At 39.2% G+C, this 18552-nt stretch overlaps 1 protein-coding gene across 1 annotated transcript in view; it reads left to right on the top strand.

Moving 5' to 3' along the window:
- The window catches only part of GADL1 (glutamate decarboxylase like 1), a 166738-nt gene that overhangs the window by 37664 nt on the left and 110522 nt on the right, over positions 1–18552 (top strand). Inside the window, exons 8-10 of the mRNA XM_027872500.1 lie at positions 1027–1143; positions 8015–8079; positions 8379–8460. Coding sequence (XP_027728301.1) covers positions 1027–1143; positions 8015–8079; positions 8379–8460 — 264 coding nt within the window. The remainder of the gene's footprint in view (positions 1–1026; positions 1144–8014; positions 8080–8378; positions 8461–18552) is intronic.

Below are 18552 nucleotides of genomic sequence, written 5' to 3'. Positions count from 1 at the left end.
TTACACACCAGTTGGGTGAAGAACACTATCTCAGGTGCTAGATGAGCTATAAATTTTAGAAAAGACACAGTCTCTGTCCATGTGAGTTTTACAGTCTAACGGGAGGATAAAACCCATATACAAATAGCTAAAGTGCAAAGTCGTATGGGGTAAATAGAGTTTAACTTACTCAGGGTGATACTGTCATTATTTGTCAGAGTCAGAGCCTGAACTCATATAGTCCTGATTGTGAAGCTGACCAACCATTACATCATAAATTACTTATTTATATGCATTGGTAGAGAGAGAGTTTCCTTACATGGGGAGCTGTCTATACTAATTAAATCACTACTCTAGGGAAAAACCAGTAGAATGTGAGCTCATCGAGGACAAAGACTTTGGGGGCATTTTTTGGGTCTTTGTAACTCTGGCTTCTGGTATAGGGTCTTGTATTTTTTTAACCTGTGTTTCCATTGCTATAGTGAGATCTGAGTGAGAACATACCCTCTACCACTACCGCTTAGCCACTATTCAACGTATTGCCTTAGAGAGGGGCCTGGAGGCCTAGCGAGGTTAAGTGACTCGACCAGAATCACACGTCCAGTATGTGTCAAAAGCAGGACTTGAACCCGGATCGTTCTGGCTCTGGGAGCAACTGTCTATTCACTACAAATCAAACTGTTTCTAACCTTGCATGTAGAAAGTGGTTCAAGTTGATTGAATTGAATTAAATAAGTAGATGAGAGAGGGAAGAAGAGATTAGCACCAATCAAAGGGATTAGGTAAAGCATCCCGGATGAATGACGTAGGAGTTGAGATTTAACATCTCGGTTGGATATCATCAGATGGGGAGGGTTGGGAGGGCGGGGGATGTCTCAGAAGATGTTGGAAAGAAATCGCACAAAATCATGGACTCTGCCGGGCCCATTCTCTTTCTAACCATGAAGACTTTATGTGACTACTTAATAATGTGTCATCCCTGCAGAGTGTGTGTCATGGTGGCATTGACGTCCTTACGGGTTTTCTGTCTCTGTGACTTGTCCGCAGGGAGCCGCCCCTTTTCTCGTCGGTGCCACCTCTGGGACGACTGTACTGGGGGCGTTTGATCCTCTAGATGAAATAGCAGATATCTGCGCCAGATACGGCCTTTGGTTCCATGTAGACGTAAGTTTGCCTTTACATCCATATATATTTAGCTCTCAATTCTTTGGTTTGCTTTGCTAGAACTGTGTTTTCATTCGATGTAAAACAGATGAGGAAACTTTCAGTTAGTTACATCTGTGTGTATTTCACATAATTAGGAAATAGAGATGTAAATTATTTCAGAGTACAAAGAAGTCTCCCTGACTTGCTAGGCACATCTTTTTTTCAATTTTCCAGGGTTTAGACCTCCCTACCCCATTTTCCAAATGTGCAAATGGGAAGGCTGGATGGAGTAGTAGGAAAAAAAATTAAAACCTGGATTCCAGTCCAGTTTCTGCTATTAACTACATGACTAGATCAGTTCAACTCTTAAGGCTTTTGTTTCCCTATCTGTAAAATATACCTTAAAATATGATGATTCCAATATCCTGGAAAGGCAAAATAATTATATACTTTAATTAAAGACCTTTTCCTCTGGCTCTAACAAGGATAATTATTTGAGGGGAATAATTAATTTTCTTTAGAGTCCTGTGGTATTTTTATTGATTTTTTTGAAAGTATCCTAGAATTGCTTAGAAATAATTTTTCTTCCCAATAAAAAAAATCCTGAAAAGTCTATAAAGCAAAGGGTGAAAAGCTAAATTCATTTAGTTAGGAGTAGCCATTGAGTAATTTACATAAAGATGGAAGGTTAATTGGTTTGATTCTACATGAGGAAAGGGAATACTTAACATTATTAGGTGTTTCCTTAGTGAGCTCTCCTCTGTTAAGTGAATGACTTAGTTCCTATTTGCAGGTAGGAGGATGGCCAATATATTTCGATTTTCTGGTTGAATGTTTAATGAGCATGAAAAAACACAGAGTTTTTGTAATTTGGAAGACTTTTGATCTTTTTTAAATGTGAAATTAACTGAATGATGATGCTGAGAGCATGTTTGGACATATTAAAATTGCCATTCCCGAGGAAACAGTTTATATTCTGCGTTGGGACCAATAACATAGTATTAGGCAGATGTCAGGGGTTCTGTTAGCATGCCTCTGCTGGCATTTCGGGAAAATTATTTGGGCATCCCATTTTCAATGGGATTCTCTATGTAGGTGTATTTATGTATTTTCATTTAAAAACTTAATTTTTTTTGATTTTATAGACTCAGAAGTATGAGAGCACACTACTTCCATTGCAATAATGTGAAGTGAGGATTTTTGTATCTGCAGGAACAAAAACACAATAAAACCCAAAAAGCCCCTTGAGTGATTCATATTTGTTCCACTCTCATCAAAAGAATATCAAATATGGATTATATAGATTTTATGAAAAAGAGTAACTACAGGCATTTCTAAATCAGGGATGATATTAGAAGTTCTTAGAGCTTAGAGAAAAATGGAATTCTGAAGAATCAATAAAAATCTCTAATGTCTTCACGAAGAGAGGTTGAATGTTTTAAAGAAGCTGCCTCATTTTGAGAACAGTAAAATAAACTTAACTTTGGAGTTAGCAGAACTTTTTTTCTTATGATCTTTAATTGCACAAAATTAAAATCCCATTGCTTCTTCTCACCTCCTCTGCTTCTTTCTCCTCTTCCTCCTCCTCCTTTTCTTTCTTCACTGGGCATAGCACCTGGCACATCGTAAGCACATGAGAAGGTCTTGTTGAATTGATTTTTATATTACAATCAATGAAAACATGTATTACTCTCCTGCAATGTCTCAGGCACATTAGTGGGGATATAAAGACAAAAATGAAATGATGCCTGTCCTCAAGGTATCTGTATTTTACTAGAGGACACAGCTTGTTCACATATAAGGACATACAAGCTATTGTATGCCAGATGGTGCCTGCAGTGGATAGAGCGCTGAGCCTGGAATCAGGAAGACTCATCTTCATGAGTTCAAATCTGGCCTCAGACAGATTTATGTGACCCTGGGCAAGTCACTTAACCCTGTTTGCCTTAGTTTTCTCATCTATATAATAAGCTGGAGAAAAAAATGGCAAACCACTTCATTACCTTTGCCAAGAAAACTCCAAATTGGGTTATGAAGAATTGGACATGACTGAAAAACAACAGCAACAACAACAAAAAGCTATTTAGTCTCTTTCTTCATTGGCATAAGGAATTTCCAATAAAGAAACTCCATGTACCAATGCAGATTGACACCTGTTTTTCAACTTATGGCCTTACAATGTAGATTGGGGGCACTGTGAGGTTAGTTATGTGACTTGCCCAAGGTCACACAGTTACTATGTGTCAGAAGTGGGACTTAAACCCATGTTTTCCTCACTGTGGAGTCAGCTCTCTGCTTCTTTTATTCAAAATATAGATTAAAATGGACACAAAATGTTGATAAAAAAGCTCATTTTGGGGGAGGAGACATTAGCAGACTTTGTCTGGTTACCTAAATGACCACCTCTCCTATTTTTCATTCAGCCAGTTTGATCACTGGCCAATGGGCCTCATGCTTCTGTCATGACTTTTTGAGACTATGGTTTGCACAGACTGACTGCCAGAATTCATTGAGGCACTAACCTGCCCTATCCCTTTCCTGAGATTGTCCATGGCCCAGCTGGCTATCATAGTCTCTGATGGGCTCCCTTTATTCCCAGAAGTTTCATACCTGAAGTACTGTACCTAAGAGGTGTATTTTAAGGATATTTTGTGATCTGTGGGAACCTGGGCACCCAGAAATGAGCAATTGCAGAAAAGCAAACCAAAACTGAAATATTTTCTCTGTGGGTTTGGTGGTTTATCATTTCTCAGCACATAATTTTAATACCTTAGTCTGAACCACGTTCCAACCCTCTAAGAAAAATCATTGTCATTGTTTCGAGGATAAAATGAGAAAATATCTGTAAAAGACTTTGCAAATCTTAAAACACCATGTAAGTGCTAATTATTATTATTATTATTAGTCATTAGGCTTGCTGAAGGGATTTCATTTTAAGAAATGGTCAAAACTCAATTAGAGCCAGGTCTGGTGGATAAGATGGAATGATTGAGCTAGGTAAATGCTATTTTGGATATATATAAAAGAAAAAAAAACCATCCATTTACATACAAAACCAGGACAATAAAGTAATGGGATAGATTTTTCTTTCATAAATTGGCTCAGAAGGCTCATACAGAATGTCCTAAAAGTTTTAGTGCCATTTTAGACTTCAATAGCTTAAGCCCACACCAAGAGTTTTGGGACACTCTGTATATGTGAATGGCTCATTAACTGGTCTATCGCATGCTTTAAACAAGTTCTTAGAATATTAAAGTTGGAAGGGACCTTAGAGATGACTTGGTCTACTATCCCTCCCTCCCACTTTTATACAAGGAACGACTGAGACTCAAAGAGATTCATAAATTGCCCAAAGGCACATACTAGGTTCGATTCCATTGAATTCAACCAGAATTTAGTAAATTGCCTACTGTGCGCCAACCTTCTAATCATAAGCCCAGAGTTCTTTCATTGCATCATCCTCCCTTCATAAAGATCACTTTATTAATGATCAGTGTTCTCACTGAATAGAAACAAAGGAAATGTGATTTCAGGATTAAATCTCGGTCTTAGAGTCTGTAAAAATTAATTGACCACATGAGACTTTGATGATCTTGACAGTGTTAGTCAACAGTTGTCTCCCAAGGGGTATTTTACTTATATTGGCTGAGGTTTGTTCTCTCTGAACTGACTGCACTGGGCATTAGAAATATTTAATGCATGGTTCATAAGATTATTATAACAAGAGGATGACATTTCAGAGAGCATGTCTATTGCTTTTCCCTGTCTCTCTCTCTCTTTTCTTATGGATTCACTGAGCTGCCATTTTCTTAGTAGTGGATAGATCATCCAATTTCTAAAGCAGAGTGAAAATACTATGAAAAGTTGGGGAAAAGCTAATATTCATATGGTCTATTTCTGTTGCCTCTTTTTTGTGGAAGTAAGAGTTTCTGGAAAAAAATAATTCTAACCAATCTTGAAATTCCTAGGATGACACTTAAAATAATGTGTGTGTGTGTTTGTGTGTGTGTGCGTGCACACACACGTATTCAATTAGACCTGGAATTTCATAGGTGTAGGGAATTACTAGTAAGGAAATTCCTTGTACCAAATAAGATGAAACACTGTTCTATGATTTATAGTCTTAGACACTTGAGAGTAAATGATCTGTCCTGGGTCACAAAGCTATTTTGGTTCAGTTGTGAGATTTGCACTCTGGGTTTTTGGACTCCAAGACTGGCTATCTTCACTATACAACACTACCTCTTATACAGTGCTTTAAACAGTATTTCAATTGATTCTGATAACTGAGTGAAAGGGATGCTATTTTTTATTCAGAAAGGTGAAGCAAATTGCTTAGGGTCCCAGAGCTATTAAGTGTCTAAGGTAGGATTCGAACCCATGGTTTCTTGACTCCAAATTTAGTATTCTGTCTGCTACATAATAAATGGTTACCCAGATAGTAAGTGTCTGAAGTAGGATTTTAATCTAGGTCTTCCTGATAGTAAATTCTGTACTCTATCCATTCTAGCCCACTGCCACTGTACTTATGGAATGTGGCCTGCTGTCTCTTTCCTATTTCCCATCTGTTGACCCACCCTTGTATGGTTGGGTACTCAGATAAAGACAGAGGAGTTTAAAGAGACCAGACAATTTTGTGGCTTCTTAGTTATTATCTCTCTGAAGATAGATTTATTTGGGGAAGGGACTGATCCTGGACATTTTCAATTTTCCCTACCACCTGTTCAGATGGGTGACTGGGCCATGATGTCACATTTTTATAGCGACTATTTCTTGGATTTTCACAATTTAACAAGCATTGATTTAGTGCCTGTTTCATGCCAAGAAAATGCAGAGATGAAAATGGCACAGTCCCAGTTCTCTAAGAACCATCAGTCTGATAGGGGGTTAGGCCAGGCCCATAATTAAGTAGATTATGACAGTGAAGGACAAAAAAAAAAAAAAAAACAGGTGACCAAAAAAAAAAAAAGAAATCTCACAAATATGAGAGCTTGTAAGACTATAAAATCCAAGTTCCTTCTTCTTAACATTTCCCTTCCAAAGAAATGGACTGCCAGCCCTGGGAGAACATTTGGGTATTTAATCTTTTCAAATTTCAAATCCTTACCTCTGTTCTATTTCTAAAAATTAACACTTTTTCCATGTGATTTTTAGATTATGCTTTTTATACCACAGACACTAATGTCCCCTTGAAATAAAAATCTTCTAAGCAAAACTATTTTTTAATTGCAAAACTAAAAATTTATCACCAACTTTGTCTGACAACATATGCATGATTCAGCACCCACCTTTTTTTCAACTAAAGATCTGCAGGATTTATTCTTTCTTCTTTAACTCTATAACTATAAACTTTGTTTAGGTCTGGGATTGTGACAACTGGCTCTTCCTTGGACTTTTTCAACTCTAAAACCATTCCTTAACTTTCCACTTCAATGTCATGGTTCGATTCCACACCCCACCTTTCATCTGTTGCTTCTGTATGAAAACAGCTCCAAGTGATATATTCTTTGCATTAAACATAGATCCTAGGTCCTGGTAGGGACTTAATGACTTTTTGTTGAATTGATTTGAATAAACCATTCCTGAAGAGCTATAGATGATCTAGAGATGGATGGGTGGATGGATGGATGGATGGATGGATGGATGGATGGATGGGGAGAAAGAGGAGAGAAAGAAAGGTGAATAGATAAAGAGGGAGAGAGAGAAAGGTGAATAGATAAAGAGATAGAGAGAGATAGATGTGTAGATAGAGATAGATGATAGATAGATAGATATATAGGCAGAGAGATAAGATAGAGAGATAGATGGATAGATGGAAAGATAGATGGATGATATGAAGCTGGAAGGAAACTTAGAGGTCATCTAATCCCAACTCCTCATTTGACAGAGGAGGAAAATAAGACCCAGAGAGGTTAAATGAGTTGCCCATAGTCACAAGTTGCAATTTCAGAGCCAGGATTCAAATAAAGGTTTGAGTCAAGATTCCAACTTTATCCAAATCTGGCTTTTTGGCAGTCTCTCAACATTCCATTTCAGAACCCCATTCACACTTGCTTCCAATTCTGCTTCCTTTGCTGCTGCTTCCTTTGTCCTACCCCTCTTTGAACTTATTCACTGTCCAATTTCATCCTTTATTTCCACTTTTAGCACTTCCTCAACCATTCCCACCCCATGATCTCCTTCCCTCATCCCTGCTCCAAGATGTCCCTTTTTTGTCATGTAATAGCTCTTAAAATCCTACTTCCTCCATGTCACTATTCTTGACTATTTGGATGCAAGGAAGTGATTTCCTACAAGTCTGTTCTGTCTAAAGGTAAATCTCCCTCTCACAAAACAATTATTTTAACCTTTGCCCATCATGCACATAATCTATGTCAGTTGTCAAACATTAGCACCACGTTTCTATATCAGATGCTCTCCAATAAAGTCCACACTCATGGTATCTACTTTGGATTGGAAACCTCCTGGAGACAGCGACTGTGTCTTTTTTTTCCTTTGATGCTTGGTACCAAGGCTTCAACTAAGCCATTTGTGTGATTTGTAGAATGTAAGATCCTTTATTACAGGAACAATTTCATTATTTGTCTTCATGTTCCCAACACCTAACAGTGCCTGGCACATAGTAGGTATTTAATAGACACTTGGTGATTGATTAGTTTGAGCATCAGAACACAGTAACTGGGTTTCCATTTATGAAGACATTTATTAAATGGGAATATGGCACTTGGTATACTTTTGGGGGGATGAACATTTATTTTGATAAAAACTGGGTACCCATTCCTAAATTGTCGTTTCAAATGAATCATGGATTACCAGTGATCACCTGATAGTGTACAAATGACATTGTTTTGGTTGACATAAACATCTCTATATATAAATATCTCAACAGGCATCTTGGGGTGGCTCAGCTTTGATGTCAAGGAAGCATCGCAAGCTTCTGCATGGCATCCACAGGTAAATGTAGTTTCCCAGTTCATGGTGGCACCTTCGCTCAGGAGGGACACCCCTCTGGATTTTGTGTTTTAACTAATGTGTTGATATAGGAGAAAACAAAACTTTTAGAAAGACAACCACCACCCCAAAGCAAGCAAGCAGACACAAAAATCAGCCCCACAGAAACAACAAAACACTCAGAACTCTAAATTAGATATTAATACTGTAAAATCTGCTCATGAGAACAATCTTTGGTGAATGGGAACTAATTGTGCTTTTCTCTGCCCCTTCCCTTCCCCTTCCTTTTCTCGCTCTCATAGGGCCGACTCAGTAGCCTGGAACCCACATAAGATGCTGATGGCTGGGATCCAATGTTGTGCTCTTCTTGTGAAAGACAGCTCGGTGAGTTTTCTTCTCTGGTCTTTTGGGGGTGGGGTGGGGAAGAGAGGCACAAGGAGTGGATCAGAATGGGCTGGAGGAACACAGCCAATTCAAAACACTAGGTTGGGACCAGCGTCTGGAGGTTCTAGAATAATGCCAGATAAAGGGTAGAAGTCAATACCTGTAGCCCCAAATAGAAAATGAGCCTGGCATCTTTGCTGAAGTCACTTCCGGCTTCGATTTAGATGAAACAGAGTCTGAACACCAGGATTTCTAGAGACAAGCTCTCTGGTGCTCTTTGGGCACACATTTAAAAGCTTGGTTTCAAATGTTACTGAGATTTGTTCCCCTTGAGCACATTTGGGAGTTAAGTTTTCTTTAAACTACTGCTCACTGTGAAAATGGAGCAGATGTTTGTGCGGCTTTAAACAGAATACTTAATATGCTTAGCTAAGCCTTAATAGCCCAGTTTAGTGAAAAGATATTATTTGAAGGTTGATCATTGGCCTGATTTATTGGGTGGCTCAAATGATGAATATTTAGATTGCCAATGGGTGTCAAGATCAGATCAGAAATTATTGGTAACAACTCTTGGGGGTGACCAGTTGATGGCTACTGGACAAGATGTTGGTGGAACTTCCTCTTTGTCTGAGAGGCAAAGAAAAATGAAATTATTCCCCATTCACCAGAAGCTGTTCTCATGAGCACATGTGTATCACCATGAAAATGAGACGAATCTATTTGGGAAACATTCCAGATGTTTATTTCTGAAAATGCTTTCATAGGTATGTAACATAGAATAAGAAATCTTCCTTTGACTTGGGTATAAATTTAAATTTTTCTCTGGGTTTCTCAGATGAAATGACTTCCTTTGGCAAGGCTCAATTCATTTCTGTTTGTATTTAAAATTAAAAGAACTTTAAGATTCCTGTTCCTGTCTTACATCTCTGGCATACATATGGATCTCCTGAGTCTGTGATAGGGACGTGCCAGTGATAGGTGGGGTCTGGTAAAATCGAGGAGAATTTATGGAAGAGACTCTACCCACATAGAAATGTGATGGAATATTATAAGAAATTACAAAAATGAGGAATTCAGAGAAACATAAGCAGACATGTCAGAAGTGAAGCAAGGTTAAGTAATTCATGTTAATTCAGTTTAAGGAACGTTTATGAAGTACCTATATATGCAAGACACAAAGACAAGACAATAATATATACAATGGCTACACAAACATTAACTAGAGGAGTGTTTTACAAGCAGTGACATGCTGATGAACCTTAATGAACAATCTCAGTCCTGGAGAACTGACAAAGAAAAATATTTTCCTCTTCTCAGTAGAGAGGTATGGGTGATGGATATGGAATGGGCTTTCCATCAGACATGGTCATTGTGTTGATCCAATTTTCTGAAATATTTCTTCTTTGTTAGAAGTAAAGGGTCAACGTAGGATCTGCCGAAGGGGGCTGCTGAGGGGACATGACTGGCATAAAAGTAAAAGGAATAATAAAAAAACTTACAAAAACAATACCATTCATATCAATCTAATGAACGTCCATTAAGTTCCTACTACATGCGACTTAGAAGCAGCTAGGTGGTGCAGTGGATAGAGCACTGAGCTTGGGATCAGAAAGACTTATCTTCATGAGTTCAAATCCAGCCTCAGACACTTATTTAGCTGTGTACCCCTGGACGAGTCACTTAACCCTGTTTGCCTCAGTTTCCTCATCTGTAAAATGAACTCGGGAATGAAATGGCAAACCACTCCAGTATCTCTGTGAAGAAAACCCCAAATAAAGTCACGAAGAGTCAGAAATGACTAAAATGACTGGACAATAACATGTGGTATCTTCTATGCTAAGTGAAGGGAACACAATGACAGAATGAAATAATGCTTGTCCTCAAAGGGTTTACATTCTGTTTTGGGGAAATAACATTTACTAAGTTCCTACAATGAGCCAAACACTGTGCTAGCTGACAAAAATACAAAGATGAAATGAAATTCATCCTGTTCTCAAGGAGCTCGTATTTTATTGAAAGGGGTATAGAGGTATATGTAACTTAGATACAATGTAGATAACAAGGTGCTTTTGTTGGAGAACACATAAGTAGATGAATGGCTCGATGGGATCATGAAAGGATCCATGGAGAAGATGGTGCTTGAGTCAAGTCTTGAAGGAAACGGGTGAAGGTGAAGGAGAAAATGCTTTCTAGGAACGGGGTGTCAGAGGAGAACCAATGCAAAGGCATGAAGCTGGGAGACGGAGTGCCATGTAGGAGGAACAATCAAAAGACTAATGTGGGTGATTCTGGGCAAGCCACTTATATGCTCTGTTCCTCAGTTTCCATAGAATGAGGGCATTGCACTCAATAGTCTGTAGAGTTCTTTCCTACTTTAAATCTTAATCTTGTGACAGTAGATTATGTGAAGAGGAGTCATGTCTAACAAGGCTTGAAGGGTAGGTTGGGTCCAGGTTGTGAAGGTCTTTAAATGCCAAAAATAGAAGTTCATATCTGAGCACAGAGGTAATAATGGAGTTGATTGAAGAGGGGAGTGCTATGGTTAGCACTGTGCTTTAGAAAGATCACCTTGACATCTGTATGGAGGATGAATGGGATGAGGGAAAGATGTATCAGGGAGCCCCATGAGGAGAGTATGGCAATAGCTCAGATGAGAAATGATGAGGGCCTAGACGTGAATGGGGAGAAGGAGGTGGATGGGAGAGATGCTGTGAAGGTAGAAATGAGGGACTTAGAAACTTGATTGCATATGTGGGATGCATGAGAGTAAGGAGTTAAGGATGACAGTCGGCAGGGAAGGATGGTGATACCTTGGACAGAAAGTGGGAAGTTGGGAAGCCGGTTGGTTTAGAGCAAGCCGGGGAGGGGCAATGAGTACTCTTTTGGCCATGTTGAGGTTGAGATACCTGTAGGGCATCCAGTTCAAAGCACAACTGAAAACAACTAAACAACAAAATAATGTAGCCTGAGACTGCATCAGCTTCAGTGGCTGCCACATCACTGTTAATTCATTTGAGCATGCTGTCCACTAAGAGCTCCAGATCCCTCTCGTTCATTGCCAACCTCAACACCTTCAGGTTTTAGGACTAAGATCATTCTTATAAGACTGTACCACTCTCCCATTTCCATCTTCTGTTTCTGCCCTTGCTGTCATCTTCTACTCATCTTGTTAAAATCCAAGTTGAATATGTTCCCTCAGTGTCCATATGAGTCTCTTTAGAGAGTTTCTAGCACCTAGTACAGTATCTTGCATATAGTAAAAAGCATTTGTTGAATCCAATTAAATCCCTGGCTGGGCTGGCTTCCTTTGAATGATTTTAGGCTATGGGAACCCACTTAGCCTTTTGAGACTCACTCATCCAAAGACTTGATTGCATGGAAGCCCGTGTCCCATTGGCCTCTGCTTTTCTATCATGACTTCTAAGATGGGGGTGGGGATTATGTCTTTCCATGGTTCCCCTTATTTTGACCTCAGTAGTCAATTCCCTTTCACTGGTGAGAATCAAGTCTAATATCTAAGTTCTATATGTTGTTTCTTTCACTTCTTAAAGGATGAAATTATCCTTAAGGCCAATCAAAATCTTGATGGTTACTCGGCATTTGGCAGAGCAAGCTCCAGCAGATGTCCAGATAATTTGAAAGTCCCTTGTTGCTACTATGTCATACCTCTATGACAGCCTTGCAATCTGCTTTCTGAATTCCTTGTATTGACTGCCTTCCATCCAAGTGGTCTGTTGTGCATTCCCACGATAGAATTGTTTGGATTTCTCCATCTGCTGATTTTGACCTAAATGTTTTCTTTCTTGCTTTCCCAATGTTCCTCACATAAGTATATTTTCTTACCCTACAATACCATTCTACCACTATCTTTAATTTTTTTTCCTGGTCTTCATTAAGGCAAGATCTTCCAGAGCCCTATTCTAGTCATGAATCCAATTTGAATTCCTGGCTTAGGTTATCTAGCTCAACACTCTTATTCCCCACAGTTTGTCTATTTCTGTCAACATATGTGGAGGCCATGGGTTTTATTGCTGGCTCTTTTTGTTATTTTCAAACTTGTGTCACCACTACCAGTCACCATGCTATCCATTTTTATAGGCACATAACAGATTTTTTTTCTCTTTTTCCTCCTCCCTTTTTGGCTCAAAGCTTTATTGGACAGATTTTAAGGACTCCAGGCAAATAAATTTTTAACCAACCCTCATAAGGTGGACTCCATCATTGGTCAAAAACTCTTTATTCTTATGTACTAAGATGTGGTCAAAAAATTCATATCTAGTCTTCTTTGGCCAGATGTTCACTTCTCAAATCTCTCTTTCTCTCCTGAAGCCCTGACCTTTGGTCAGTATAAGGAGGTGAAAATATTACCTGTACTTTTTTAGTCTTGTCTAGGACTTTCTCATCCCTAACGATCATTTCATTCTTCCTTCTGGCAGCATCATTGTCCAGATTTGAACTACCAAAGGTGTAGAGTGGTTGTCAGATTTGACAAGGCTTAGGAGTTTCTCCATTGTGTCTTGTATACTTATTCTGTAAAGACCACCCACCTCTTTATTAGTTATTTTAGATGCCAATGGGGAGTCACCAAACACCACTCATCTCTTCTTTCTCTGACCTTTACTCCTGATGCTCCCTGTAGCATGTGCTCCCTCCCCCCCTCTGTTTCTTGGAGCTCTAGTAGCTATTTTTTAAAAGCATAAAGTCCAACCCCCTCCACCATCCCTACAAACCCCTCACTTATACGTATCGAAAGAGCTTCACTGTCTGGAATTACCTCCCACTTACATCATATATATCATATTTAAATAGTCATTTTCATATAGTTCTCACCATTAGAATATGAGTTCTGTGATGGCAAGGACCATGTTTTGGCCTTTCTTTGTGTCTCAGTACAGTGCCTAGGACATAATCAGCACTTAATAAATGCTTGTTGACTGATGACTTACATCTAATACTTAGTTTCCTCTATTCTGTGGTCCCTCTCTCTTCTTCCTTTTTCACATTCTTCTTCCCTACCATCTACTAACACAGGGCAGGATTCTTTATTGCCTCTTCAATATCTCTATTTTCTCTCTCTTCTCTCTTTCTCTGTCTCTGTCTCTGTCTCCCTCTCTCTCTCCCTCTCTCTCTGTCCTTGTAGCTCTTCTATCTTTCCCCCAAAGAAAACATTCTTTCTGAGAACATAGAAAATGGAAAAATTTTCCTTCAGCCTTTTGTCTACTCTTCGAGGATGGAAACCAGCTTGAAGTTTTTGCACATGTGAAAATTGTTTGGTTGTAGTAGACAGGCAAACATCATGAACTTTCTCTAGATCGTTGCAAAATTCTCCTTGCCCTCTAAGCTCGCTGTACACAAGCTCCTCGGTCCTCTGTTGGTAGCTCTTGTGGCCAATTCCCTTGGCAAACCTTTATTACCTGTTGGCCATAACAGTTTGCTCTTGTGGCCTGAGTCTAGTAGCTCCTGAGTCAAGGGTTAATGGCTGTAGTTTCCTGTCTTTTCCCTGGGGATGAGGTGAGGTTACCTACATTTCTTTTGATTGTTAATTTGTAACTCTCTACTCAGTCCAATGCAAATAGGTTTTTATTCAAATGCACCTACCAGCAGCTTTCTACATTTATATTCTTCTTCCATCCTGTCCCAGGAACTGGGTATTAGAAGCCCCCTCCCACTCTTCTGCTGTCCAGCTGCTGTTGTCTGCTGTTGCATAGAATTATATAAACAAAAGCTTGGGAGTGACTTAGAGATCACCTAGTTCACCCCTCTTTGGAAACTGAAGCCTGAAGAGGTAAGGTAACTTGGCTAAGGTCCCATAGCTGGTTGTTGGCAGAACTGGTACCAGAGCTCAGATTTTTCTTGAGTCCAGTTGAATACACTCTCCATGTAGTCATATTTGTGTAATTTTATTACAGAAGTAGGTAAGGAAAAATGTGGATTCTTATACTCTGGTTTTAAAAAATCAACTTTACAAGCACAATAAGGGGAAAGAATGACTAGACAGTAGTTATTCTACAAATATGAGAGTTTTAGGGTACTTGATAGTCAGTATGAGTCAACAATGTGAGATGGTAGCTAAGAAAAGGAATATTACCTTGGGACGCATTCAGGGAACCACGGTGTCCAGGAGTACTTGACCCTGGTTGGACCCCATCTTGACTATTGTGTTTAATTCTAGGTACCACATGTTAGGAAGGCATTGCTAAGTTAGAAAGTATTCAGAGGAGAGCACCACGGAGTATCAAAAGCTTTGAGTTCATGGCACATGAGATCAGTTGATGGAATTGGAGATATTTAACCCAAAGAATAAAAGACTCAGAGGAATTATGGGGTTGTCTTCAAGTATCTGAAGAGCTGCCATTTAGAAGAAGGATTAGATTTGTTTACTTGGCCCTATAGGAAAAATCAAGAAGCAATGGGCAGAAGTTCCCAAGAGTCAAATTTAGGCTTGAAGGAAGAAAATATTTTTTAACAGTGAGAGGTTTTCCAAAGTGGGGTGGCCTGTATCTGGAGGTAGTAGAAGAAGACATCACAGGAGGCCTTCAATCCAAAGCTAGATGGCCATTCGTTGGTCATGTTATAGTCACTGCTCAGGCATAAGTTGGACCCAGTAGCCTCTGAAGTCCTTTCCAAATGGATTCTGTGATTCTGGTCTCAAGAATAAAAACTTAGAGCAAATTTCTGAGAATTGCTATGTTAAGAGGCAGTTAGAGTCAAAAAACCTCGGTTCAAATCTCAGCTTTGTCACTTACTTCCTGTGTGACCTTGAATAAATCACTTATCTTCTCTTAAGATCAGTTTCTGCCCCTGTAAAGTAAGGTGGTTGAATGAGGTGATCTCTAGGGTCCACTTAAGCACTATCTCTGTCATCCTTTCTTAAAAACATTATGTAATTACATGATAACTCAACTGAATGTTTAAAAGCTAATTGCCAGATCCTTGTAGTAATAATAATAGCATGTAAGCTCCTTGAGGACAGAGACTATCTCATTTTAGTCTTTGCATCTCCTGCACCTAGGATAGCACCTGCTACATAGCAAGCTCATTGCTTGATTTGTATTATCCCTTAATGTTTGTCAGGCTTTTCCCTCAAGGTGACTCTGTGAAGTAGGTTGTGCCAGCATTGGTATCCCAATTTGCAGATGAGGAAATTGAGGCTCAATAAGGTGACATGATGCTTTTGGTTTACTTTCACAGTCAGGATGGAGGAAGATGGAGGTATGGTAATCACTGTGCAAAGAATCTTGAAATTTCAAAAAGTCTGGGATTTGATAAAAAGACATTCTGATTAGAAATCAGGCTCTCCACCCAACTTCAATCTACCTTCCACATGGTTGCCAAAATGAGTTTCCTTAACTACAGACAACATTCATCCCCTACTTAATGAACACTGGTGGTTTTCTTGACTTCCTTTGTATTCAATATAATCTCCTCTGTTTGACTTTTAAAGCCTTTCTCAGCCTGGCCCCAACCAACCTTTCCAGCCTTATTAATACATCATTCCCCTTCCTATACTCTAGGTTCCATCTTTGCTGCCCTTTTCTCTTCTTCTTATGCTGTCTCTCCTATCTCTGTGTCTACAGTGGTCATGCCTCATTGTCTGGAATACCCTCCCTCATGGTATCTCTTTATTCCTTCAAGATGCAGCTCAAACATCACCTTCTACATGAAGACTTCCCCCCCCCCCACCAAGTTTTAGGGCCCTTCCTCCCCAGCTACTTTGTAGGTGGTGCAATGGAAAGAGTGTCAAGCCTATAGTCAAGAAGACTCATCTCCCTGAGTTCAAATCTGGCTTCAGACCTTACTATCTGTGTGACCCTGGGCAAGTCACTTAACCCTGTTTGCCTCAGTTTCCTCATCTGTAAAATGAACTCAGGAATGAAATGGCAAACCACTCTAGTATCTCTGTGAAGAAAACTCCAAATGGGATCACAAAGAGTCAGATACAATTGAAATGACTGAACAACAACAATAACAAATTAAGAGGGAAGGCACTAGAATTAAGAGGGATTGGGAAAGGTTACCTGTAGAAGGTGAGATTTTAGGAGGGACTTGAAGAAAGCTAGAAGGCAAAGATGAGAAGGGAGAACATTCCAGACATGGGGGACAATCAGAAAAAATGGCTAAAGCTGAGAGATGAAATGTCTTGTCTTATTTGTGGAACAAAGCAAAGCTGCCGGCGTCACTGGATCAAAGAGTACATGGCAGGGGTGTGGAGAGGAGTATAGGGTATAAGAGGATGGGAAAGGTAGGGTGTGGGCAGAACAGAGACTGTAACATTTGGTGTAATGTAGCCTCCATGGGACTTACAGAGGGAAGGTTATATATTCTTTTTATTTTTGAATCCCAAGAACCTAGCATAGTGCCTGTCTCATACTAGCTGTTTAATAAAGGTTTGATGAATCGAATTGAACTGAACTGAAGTTGCAGAGAATTGTCTAGCATATTTCCCAAGTTGTTCCTTCTTGAAGAGCTGACGACCATCAAGATTAAAATGATGCTGTGATGGACTCAGTTACCAGCCTACTGGCAGTAACAATGAATAGAAATCCTGAATCCAACCCCTAGTTGATGCACGGGTATACTCTCATTAATATAATGCAAATTATATCTAGTAATGAATGTATTCATGCATCACAGGGAAAAGCTAATTCCTTCATTTGTACCCTAAAGCTCTGACAGTAACACTGCTGATTTTTTTCTTTCCTTTTTCCCGTTGACTAGCTGGTGGCTGTTTGCAATCTTCTTTTAGGGGATGGCAGCAGGAACAAAACAGAGCTACTTGATCTAGGAGTTATAATAACAATAACCTTCTTTGCATTATGGGGATAAAAAGAAAACCAGAGATACAAAAAAAATCTGTGATTCTAAATAGGTTCACTTCAGATGTAAATTCTGGATCTACATGGGTAATGTTTTAGGATCAAATGGTTTTTGATGCTTTGATCTGAAAGAAAAGTCAAGATATTTTAAAAATTCAATAGAATAGAGGGGAGCAAACCTAAACTTTTTTTATTCTCTCTTTATTAAGTGGGAAAGTAAGCCTGTATGCTAGGAGTATCAGTACTTGCTTTCAGTTGCTTTTTAAAAATATATCAATATTCTACTGGTATTGCTGTTGGCCAGGAGACATGGAACAGAACAGTCTCCAAAGGTTTGAAAATGAACATTACCCAAAGAGCAATAGACGGGCACATAGTGGGTGGGAGCAGGCTGTCATATAGAACCAATGAGGCACTTTGAAGAAGACCAGAAGTAAAGCATGTTGTCAAGAAATGAATGATAGAAAGTGAAACAGATCTGGTCATGTGATGAGGGCAAGAGATGACTAGTGGACAACCTGTGCCCCACGGGTATCATCCTAGTGCCATGAGAAAGAAAGCAAAAACAACAACAACCTTGAAGTGAAATTGTATATGGACAAAGACAAGAGCCAAACAGAATGGCAAGACTGGGTGGGTTGCAATCTGTATCACTGGAGGGAACATGCACCTCAGTGAGAAAAAAATCCACTGGAAAGTTTGAATAGGTTTTTCAGAAGAGTTTAAAAAGCAATAATTGTGAGATACTGGAATGTACCAGTCAGACTCATACCCCTATTCTTCCATCTACCTTTACCCTTTTCTGCCCCACCCCTTGAAAATTAAACTACAACAACAAGAATAGAAACAGAAACCTTCCTCATAATCAATAAGCATAGCCAAGCAAAACACATCCCAACATGTCTGAAAAGGCATGTTGCATTTTGCCCCTTTAGTGTCTCCCTATCGAGATTGGTAGATCAATCATCATTCGTCTGGAACTGTTGTTGGTCATTGCATTGATCAGAGTCCTGAAGCCCTTCAAAGTTGGTTTTTGTTACAGTGTCTTGGTAATTGTATAAATTGTTCTCCTGGTGCTATTGTTCACTCTGCATGAGTCCACGGAATGCTCCCATTTCTTTCATCATTTCACAAAGCATCATAATTAATGTTTTATTACATACCTATAGCACACTTTGTTTAGTCATTCCCTGGTTGATGAGCAACCTCTTTGTTTTCATTTCTTCACTACAAAAAAAAAGAATTCTATGAATATTTTTGCACATATGGGCATATT

The sequence above is a fragment of the Vombatus ursinus genome, unplaced genomic scaffold (genome assembly GCF_900497805.2).
Source record: "Vombatus ursinus unplaced genomic scaffold, bare-nosed wombat genome assembly UNPS02014799.1, whole genome shotgun sequence".
In the NCBI taxonomy this organism is placed as follows: Eukaryota; Metazoa; Chordata; class Mammalia; order Diprotodontia; family Vombatidae; genus Vombatus; species Vombatus ursinus.
This window is presented reverse-complemented; position numbering and strand designations above follow the sequence as displayed.